The 9,870-nt window shown below is 40.2% G+C and overlaps 1 protein-coding gene and 1 pseudogene across 2 annotated transcripts; both read left to right on the top strand.

Annotated features, from left to right (window-relative positions):
* Positions 1–1,253: 1,253 nt before the first annotated feature.
* Positions 1,254–2,793, top strand: LOC308408990 (Fc receptor-like protein 1; the record flags this gene model as incomplete). Its single annotated transcript, XM_080901492.1, has 6 exons — positions 1,254–1,292; positions 1,377–1,412; positions 1,745–2,008; positions 2,088–2,333; positions 2,405–2,581; positions 2,690–2,793. The coding sequence occupies exons 1-6, from the start codon at positions 1,262–1,264 to the stop codon at positions 2,791–2,793; spliced, it is 858 nt and encodes a 285-aa protein (XP_080757618.1). The 5' UTR covers positions 1,254–1,261.
* A 2,074-nt stretch (positions 2,794–4,867) lies between these two features.
* Positions 4,868–9,715, top strand: LOC308408986 (high affinity immunoglobulin gamma Fc receptor I-like; annotated as a pseudogene). Its single transcript has 5 exons — positions 4,868–4,898; positions 4,979–5,014; positions 7,931–8,194; positions 9,060–9,528; positions 9,612–9,715. The product of its transcript is annotated as a high affinity immunoglobulin gamma Fc receptor I-like (transcript).
* Positions 9,716–9,870: the final 155 nt, after the last annotated feature.

The following is a 9,870-nucleotide window of genomic DNA, read 5'->3' as shown; positions in this document are numbered from 1 at the left end:
AACTGCTCCAACTACCACTGGGACCACCTTTACCTTCACCCTCCACAACGTCTCGAGCTATATATATATATACGCATTTCCAAACCAATCCACACGTGCAAAGAAAACCATAGATGTCCATTGTCCATAAATGAAGTGTAATAATTAGAAATAACACAGGGAAAACTTTTTGAGCACGTGAAGAAAAGCAGGTGGAAAAAGGCGTGGAAAGTTATGACACCAGTTGAAATCTATCAGTAATTAGTAATTTGCCATTTGGTGGAAATTGATATCAGCTGATTCTTTCCCAACTGATCGTCTATAAAAAGGTAACTTTTTAGCAAGTTTTCACACAACACACATCTCATGATGATTGTTTCAAAGAAAACAATAAGCAATGCACTCATCCGCCATGGCCCATATGCATGCTCACCATGCAACACTCCATTGCTGAAACAAAAGCCTGTTGAAGCACATTTCAAGTTCACTGGACAACATTTAGAGAAACCTTTGAAATACTGGAATTACATAGTCTGGCAAGATAAAACCAAAACTGAACTCTTTGGATGCCATAATACACACCACGTTTGGTCAAAAAGCACTGCATATCATCCAGAAAACACCAAACCAGCAGTGAAGTTGGTATAGTGTTGCTACCAGCCTGACGAAGATGAAATGAGGGCCAACATTTAAACAAGACAATGATCCCAAACACACAACCAAGAGAAATGTGAACTGGAACGTGTTCAGCTGGATTTCAGTGAGATAAGAGGTGTAACGACATGTATGGTTAAAGGGTTTAAAAAAAGTCTGTTAGCTGATAGAAGTGATCAAACGTCAGCTCACCTCTGCCAAATACCTTTAAAATCTTTAACCACAGCCTGATGCAGTTTGATGTCGTGCATCCACACAGTTTCTGACCACATGTTAGTGGTTGGAACAGAGAGAAGTCAACAGGAACAAAACCACCTCCAGGTCACTTCCTGCTGTCAGCTACAGGAAGACAAAACTTGTTTCTTTCAATCTGTAACACAATTGATAAAATCAATCCTTTCAGTAACATAGTCAGTAATTTTACTCTATGTGTCAGCTAGAGCTATAACACATCCCTGTGGTTTGTTCGGACTGGCAGCGAAGGCATTACACAGGTGCTGATGTTCAATTTAGTGCATTTCTGGAGGAAACCACAACACTAACAGCCAGTCAACGAGAAAGAGGAGGGTTTTGCTTGAAGTGACTGTGAGCTGATGTCGGTGTTGGTCTGATACCATTGAGCAGCAGGATGGAGGAAACGTCTCTGCTGTGTCTGCTCTGTAAGCTCACTCTGTGTTTTTCATGCGTCTGCTGTCTTGTTGAATGTGAAACTCTGAACTAACCTGAGTTTAATTTCTCTTTAGTTCTGATCTCACTGCTGAGCTGCACCACAAACCAAGGTCAGTAACCTTCTTCTGTCACATTGTAAACCTGACTCACTCTCTTGGGACACATTAATTATGAACATGGTGCCAAACTTCAGTCAAATCAATGTTATCTTACTCCTGTCAGTCTACATAATTTCATGTTGAATTACAATTAAACAGATGTCTTACACTCAAATACATCTGCACCTTAACAAAGACTCTTATGTAAGAAATAATATCTGATTTATTATCATCCAGTAACAATTGATAGTGAATGAAAACAAGGAATATGGGACTAGAAGTTAAGATATGAAATGTAATATGGGCCCTGGTCTATATATCCTCTACTACTCTATTACTCACAGCTCGTCTGACTGTGAGTCCCAGCAGCTCTCAGTTCTTTGAAGGAGACTTTGTGTCTCTGAGCTGTGAGGAGGACGACAGCTCTGCTGGATGGACTCTGAGGAGAAACACAAGCAAACAACAGAGGACTCAGTGTGGGGCTGACTGGGGGAAATCAGCTGGTTCTTTCTGTAACATCAGCTACATGTACAAATGGGAGAGTGGAGTTTACTGGTGTGAGTCCAGAGAGGGTCCCATCAGTAACATGGTTAACCTGACAGTCGCTGGTAAGCTGAGTGTGTGGAGTTAGTGTTGATGAAGCTGTGTGTAAATGGATGAAATGCTGTAGTTTGTCTCTGTGTTGAGGTGGATCAGTGATCCTGCAGAGTCCTGTCCTCCCTGTGATGGAGGGAGATGACGTCACTCTGCTCTGTAAAACAAAGACCACTCCCTCCAACCTCCCAGCTGCTTTCTATAAAGATGGCGTCTTCACTGGGAATGAGACTACAGGTCACATGACCCTCCAGCATGTTTCCAGGTCTGATGAAGGCCTCTACAAGTGTGACATCAGCGGTCATGGAGAGTCTCCATCCAGCTGGATCACTGTGACAGGTGAGGAGCTTCACTCTTATGTTACCTCCTATTTCATCCACATATTCACCTGAACCTGATTCTCTCTGCAGAAAAACCTACAGCCACAGTGAAGCCCATCACCTCTGCTCTTCCCTCTTCCACAACACTGGCCTCTCACTCCTCCACCCTCCACCTTGCTATCAGAGTGGTCCTCCACCTGGTGGTGTTCTGTCCATATTTCATTTCCACTCTCTTCATGGTGTCTTTATATCGACACAGAGCTAAAGGTAAAACTGAATCATTTCCTCACTTAGTGTGCTGATGATGAACTCCTTTTGTTCTGAAATCTTCATTGTCTCACATCTGATACTTTTTCATATTTTTTGTTTGTGCAGGGAACAAACTTTCCGTCTCAATCCCTCCCACTCATCCTGAGCAGGGATTAGAGGATAAACATGAGGATGTAATTACTGATGTCACCACAGAGCATCGCTTCTGAAACAAACTTCTGTTGTGTCTCTGTGGTCCTCACTAACTTTGTCCTCTTCACCTCTGACGTCATTGCAGTAAATGGACTCTGACGTTCATCTCTGGATATTTTCATGCAGACAAACAACAAATATTCATCCTAAGAGGAGGATTTCCATGATGTACTGTGTATGTTACTGCAGCTCTGTACCTAAGGTATTTTTCACCAAGTATTCAGGTTATTTCTGAATCAAACCTGCAGATGTTTTCAGATCTGATATTGGAGGAAAACCTAAAAACTGTTACATAGATAATGTTCATGTTTTATGTCCCTGTCCTGCATGATTAAATAGCTGGACTGTTCATGGGCCGGAGTCTTTTCCCCAGCATGTTTTAACTTGAAATTTAATTTATTTATATTATTCTGTCTTGTGCTTGGTATCTTCTTTTTTTAATTCTTCTCATGTTCTGTTTTGTATTCTACCTTAACTCTCCTTGTTTGTTTGTTTACCACTGCAACTCTGTAACTACTCTATTGTACGAAGCATTCAACTCATTTCTAAATGAAACCTACAACTGTTTTCAGATTAGGTTTTAGAGGAAGATGCTATTCTACATCCTGTTTTATTTTGGTAATTCTTGTTTTCATCTCCTTTCTGATGAGGATATTACACTCCTGATGTGTGACTGGAATTATAACTACCAGGCGGTGACTCCATCTGAACCTTTTCCCCTGAAACTACCTGGACTTTGGTTCCCTGCTTTTTGAAAATGTAACTTTTGGTGTTAGTTGAATCATTCCAACTTCATCCTCAATAAAGATTAACTTTTGTTAATTTAGTCTGCCTTCGAGTCTGTATCTGATTCTTGATTTACATTGTATGTCAGAGCACTTGCCCAAGAAATGAACCCAGGACTAATGGACTCCTTACCTTACTTCATACCGTGTACATTATAACATACCATAATAGACCCATTTCTGTAATATACTCACATATCTATATTATTGCTAATATATATTGTAATATATCTATATCACTAAAGCACTTCTGGATGGATGCAAACTGCATTTCGTTGCCCTGTACCTGTGCATGTGCAATGACAATAAAGTTGAATTCTATTCTAATTCTATTCTATTCTTACTTGGCTAAAGGATTTTGTTGTTGTTACACTTCATGTCCCTTCACCTCCTTTGCTGTGTTTCTTACCAGCTACTTCCTTGTGCTCCCCTCCTCTTTCAAAGAGGAAACTGGACACTGCAGCTCCCTGAACATTCCTCTACCAGGGTGATTCCAGACCTAAACGCATCCTCCCTTTGAGGACAATGGTCACTAGACCTCCACAGAGATCTAACAAACCAGCAGACGACTCCAACAAGGTCATCTGCTGGTCGACCTTCTGAACTGTTTTCACCTTCAGACCATTCCCCTTCTGAACTGCTCCCTACAGCACTTGTCCCACTGACATTTCTACAACTCATTAACAGAGTTAAAGGAGATCAACATCCATGTTTTCTATCAGCTCTGTATGATCCTTTGGCAGGATGTCCTTTATAAGTCTTCAAATCACTGATTTATGCTCATTTGCATTTCATATATAAAGAGACCTACACACTTTTTTCCTCTGAATATCATAAGGAGATGAAGGCCGATTCTGCCTGTGTTTTCACTGCAGTTATATTAACACAGCTCTTTGTGTCTGATGTGCTTTTCAGACATGTAAAAACATGTAGAATCAAGACTAAAGGAACAAGGATTTTCAAAATGTGAAGGCAGAAAGAAGTAGGCACACAGTTTATTTCCTCTCTTTCTGACCAAAAATCAGTGGTTGACGCAGGGAGACGTTGCCTTGTCCAAACCACATCTATCTCACTTATTGTAGATGAGTGAGATAGATGTGTAGTTATGTTGCCTTCAGTTTCTGCTGTTAGTTTGTTGTCTTTATTTTATGTCCTGGTTTATTTTGGTCAAACAAAGAAACTCCTCTCATGATATACAGTGGGGATGAAGTTACAAAACTGACAGACAAAGAAAGAGGAAGAGGGTTGTAGTTGAAGTGAACTATGAGCTGATGTCAGTGTTGGTCTGATACCATTGAAGAGCAGGATGGAGGAAACGTCTCTGCTGTGTCTGCTCTGTAAGCTCACTCTGTGTTTTTCATGCCTCTGCTGTCTTGTTGAATGTGAAACTCTGAATTAACCTGAGATTTCTCTTTAGCTCTGATCTCACTGCTGAGCTGCACCACAAACCAAGGTCAGTAACCTTCTTCTGTCACATTGTAAACCTGACTCACTCTCTCGGGACACTGTGGGACACATTAATTAAGAACATGGTGCAGCTAACTGCAGACAGACCTCTTTTTTGTTGAATTTGTTTTTACTAGTTACACACACATGCATTTTTCCTGTTAGTGTGTAAGTTGTTATTTGAGTTCATAGTTGCATTAGTTTTGTTCCTCTTTCAGTTCCTTCCTTTGTCTTGTATGCTTTGATTTACTTCAATTGTTTAGTTGTCTCATTCTCTCAAGTTTCCTTTTCTTCACGTATACTCTTTGTCAAAGTGTCTGTTCTCCCAGTTATAATATGTCCAACCTTAGCACAGGTTCCAGTTTTTAATTGTAATGCTTTCGGTTTCAATAAGTTAATATTTTTTGCTTCACAAGTTTGAACTTTATATTTTACCTTTTGCACTTCCTACCATCAGCCGAAATAAACGGCTTGCTTTCAGTTAAACTTAGCCTGCCTTCTCACTCCTCACACTCAACCCCATGACAGTAACTGACCACTTTGGACCCAGCAGATGCAGATGTCGTTTTTATGGAGGAGAACAATGTGGAGTGTCACGGTTCAATTCTATTCTATTTATATAGCGCCAAATCACAACAACAGTCGCCTCAAGGCGCTTTATATTGTACAGTAGAGCGTACAGATCTGCTGTACTATAAGTATGTACAGGCTGTAGTGAGTGTACAAGCTATGTACAGGGTATAAACAGGATATAAATATGAAAACTATACAGAGGTATGAGCTATGCAAGTTATAAACAGTTGTAAACAGTTGTAGAATTATAATTATCCTATTGTACAGAATGATTGTGTCTACAGCATTTACAGTAGTGCAGTTTAGATCAGTAAAATATGTAGATAATTCCTACAGAGGCTATATAAAGTGCTAGTGGTTTTGAGTGGTGGTTTAGTCCATGTTATTATTGTGTGTATGAGGGTACAGTTGTCCATTTGTTAGTTTTTTTCCTAAGGTCTTGTTTAGACTCCTGTGGGAAATCTGTGTTGCAACCTATGAAGTAACCGGAAAGTCTATTTTAACCTCAATGTCCTAACTTTCCAACTAGCCCGATGGACACCTCCAGAATACTGTGACTTCAAGTCGGGTCAATGCAGCTCACGACTATTGTAATTGGCCAGTTTAGCACAGTCGATTTGTCCTGTGCTTTTCTGGCTACTTTTTTTCCTACAATTTTTGAATTTATCAAAATTATCAGAATTAGACTAGGAATGCTAAAAATGTTGCAGATGAAACAAACCAAAGGTCAGCAGAAATTATCTATTTGTACGAGGTTAAGGGTTGTAAAAGATAGCGAGGCTTTGAGAAATACTGAAACCAACTAGCTAAAATTATACTGATCTTTCGAAACAACCTGAAACCGATGTCTGTACAAACGGAGAAATCCCTGTACAACAAGGAAAGAAACATTGAGACTGTTAAAGAAAACAAGCTGACAAAAACAGTGTACTTCAGCAAATACTATTTTCCCCTGTGTTAACATATGTGAGGCTGTTTCAGTTGCTTAGTAATCCAGTACAATGCACAATAAACAAATGTATGAATATAGTGAGAAAAGATGGGCATGTCTGGATGACTGGTTCTCAGTCATCCAGGTCATCGTAGTCTGAGGAGCTTGGAAAGAAAAGCGTCTGTATGTTTCACCTCTCATCCAAGAAGCTTTTTTACATCATGACAGATTCAGATTGTGGCCTACAACTGTTTTCACACCTTGGCTCGTGTGAATAGGTAGAGGATGATGAGGGGGTCCATGACCCTCTTGTGGGACACACCCACAGAGCTTAAATCTGGTACTGTCCACCCTTTGACCTTAGAACTGAAGAAGCTTCTCAGATAAGAGGTGAAGTGTCTTCAAGCAACTTAAAGAAGTCCAGATGCTTTTCTTTGCAAGGTCCTTAGAAAAGATGAGCATTTTTATTTTAATAACCACAAACGTTTTTAGCTGTTTTGGTGCTGAATCATTTGCCTGCCCAGTCTTTGGTGTCAAAGTGTGTTTTTGTTTGGCCTTTCAACTTTCTGGTAGTTAATGTCATCGGGTTTGTTGTACACACAGTCAAACAAAGCTAGAAGCTCCTGTGGCTTTGTGCATGGACCTAGGCGCCAGAATCCAAACACTTAAGCAATGGGCCGATCAACTTTCTCATGTTTAATTTTGAAAATAATATTAAAAAAAAAAAAAATAGTTTTCCTTCGACAAGAAAGGACATATTTTACAAAAGCTATCACTGGCTAATTCTGGGAAACTGTAATAACTGTAAGTCCATTTCAAACTGATAAATACCTATTTTTTTTTAATCGGAAGAAACAGAACTTTTTCAGCAAAGAATGAAGAAACTTTCCTAAAACTTTATTTGATATGCATGCTGCTATGGATAGATGACATATGCATTATTTTTCATTTAGTCTGAGTTTGACGTTTTGGTTAAATAAATCTGCATGACTTTCTCGGTTTTTGAGATATTTTCTGTCAGTGGGAAAAGGAAAAACGAAAACAGATGAAAGTTAGAGCTGGAAATTGTTCTGTCTGATTTTCTGGTATAATTTAATACAATCACAGCACAGAGCCGATCTCTCTCTCCTGTAACTCTTTGGAGCTCATCCAAGAGTCTCTTTCTTTCCCTCTATATGTCAGTAAATGTTTGATTAAAGCAATTTTTATGAACACTTTTGATCTCAGTGTTTAAGTAAATGACAAGCGTATATTGCTCTTCACAGCAAAAATAACAATGAATCAGATATTATCCTCTTTATTTGTCCAAGTGTATATGCTTCCACAGAAACCATCGATTCGAAGGAGCTGTTCACCATAGTGTCAGAATTATTGAAAAATGGCTATAATATATTATATATCATCTCCTGTTCCTCACAGCTCGTCTGACTGTGAGTCCCAGCAGCTCTCAGTTCTTTGAAACAGACTTTGTGTCTCTGAGCTGTGAGGAGGACGACAGCTCTGCTGGATGGACTCTGAGGAGAAACACAAGCAAAGAAACCAGGACTCAGTGTGGAGATGTGTGGGGAGAAGGACCAGGATATTTCTGTAGCATGAAAGTTTTTCCTGAATGGGACACTGGAGTTTACTGGTGTGAGTCCAGAGAGGGTGCCGTCAGCAACATGATTAACCTCACAGTCACTGGTAAGCTGAGTGTGTGGAGTTAGTGTTGATGATGATTATGATGATAACAAAGCTTTTATTTGTCACCTGCAGTTGCCTGCAGCAAGATTGGACCTCTTCCAACCATACATATATTACACAAAAATCACATTGGCGAGACAGGTCAGAACAGGTAGTGGAAAGAAAACAAATGAAATGTAGGACACAAGAGGGCAGTGGAGGAGAGAAAAGAGAACTCTACTCAGACTGAGCTCCTGGTAGAAGATCAGTATGAGAACAGAAAACAAAAACCCCTCAGCACAAAAAGCACATGAATCTTCACAACATGACACGTAAACACATCACATCATCAGGAAGCTAAAGGGGTGGGTAAATGGGGTGAGAGTTCGCCGGTGTAGACCGCAGCATACGGTCCTGCGGCATGATGCTGCACCCTTCCCATCGCTTCGATCATAGCCCCCCCACGGGGCTCAATGAAGTATACATTATTATTATTATTCCAACCATAAACTTATCCCTAACTTTAACAACAACCTTAATCGTGTTTGATAGAGTTTTCCAAAACTATTCATGAAGAGAAAGTAAAATAAATATACATGTGTTGATTCAGTCCAAACAGTTCTCATGTTTCCTCCTGTTTCTGAACGTGTAGCATAGAGATGTGTTGTCACATAGCGTAATATGTTACGTTTTGGGATCGGGCACTAATGAACCCAGTTACCAGATGATCAAATCCATCTTCTTTAGGTTTTAGAGTGAAGACTGAAAGACTCTCTGAGGGTTAAAGTTACACGAGACGAGACAAGGCCATCAGAAGCCAGGCATTAAAGTGTTGATGAAGCTGTGTGTAAATGGATGAAATGCTGTAGTTTGTCTCTGTGTTGAGGTGGATCAGTGATCCTGCAGAGTCCTGTCCTCCCTGTGATGGAGGGAGATGACGTCACTCTGCTCTGTAAAACAGAGACCACTCCCTCCAACCTCCCAGCTGCTTTCTATAAAGATGGTGTCTTCATTGAGAATGAGACTACGGGTCACATGACCATCCAGCATGTTTCCAGGTCTGATGAAGGCCTCTACAAGTGTGACATCAGCGGTCATGGAGAGTCTCCATCCAGCTGGATCACTGTCACAGGTGAGGAGCTTCACTTTTATGTTACCTCTTTTTTCATTATATATTCACATGTGGTTGAAATAACCATATATTCTCTCTGCAGAAAAACATATAACCACACCTCTCCCCCCTGACTCGTCCTTACTCCACTTTGTGATTAGACTGCTCTTCCACCTGGTGGTGTTCTGTCCATACGTCATCTCCACTCTCCTCATGGTGTCTTTGTATCGAAAGAGAGCTAAAGGTAACACTGAATCATTCATTAATTAATCAATATGCTGAAATCTCTATAAATTAATGGCTGAAACACTTCATACATTTTTACAGGAAAAATCTTCCGTGTCCCGATCCTGCCCACTCAGCCTGAGCAGCGACTGGACGATGAGCATTATGATGTCATCTCTGATGTCACCACAGAGTATCACTTCTGAATCAGAGCTTTGGTGCTTCTCTTTAGGTCTCACTAATGTTGTCCTCTCCACCTCTGTTGTGAATCTTGTATGAATAAAAGGACTCTGATGTTCATCTCTGGATATTTTTATGTAGATAAGCAGCAAATGTTCCCAAGAAAATCTACTGGAGCTCT

The sequence above is a fragment of the Rhamphochromis sp. 'chilingali' genome, assembly GCF_963969265.1.
Source record: "Rhamphochromis sp. 'chilingali' genome assembly, chromosome: 1".
Lineage (NCBI taxonomy): Eukaryota > Metazoa > Chordata > Actinopteri > Cichliformes > Cichlidae > Rhamphochromis > Rhamphochromis sp. 'chilingali'.
Note: the sequence above shows the minus strand (reverse complement) of the source record. Positions and strands in the feature narration are given on the sequence as shown.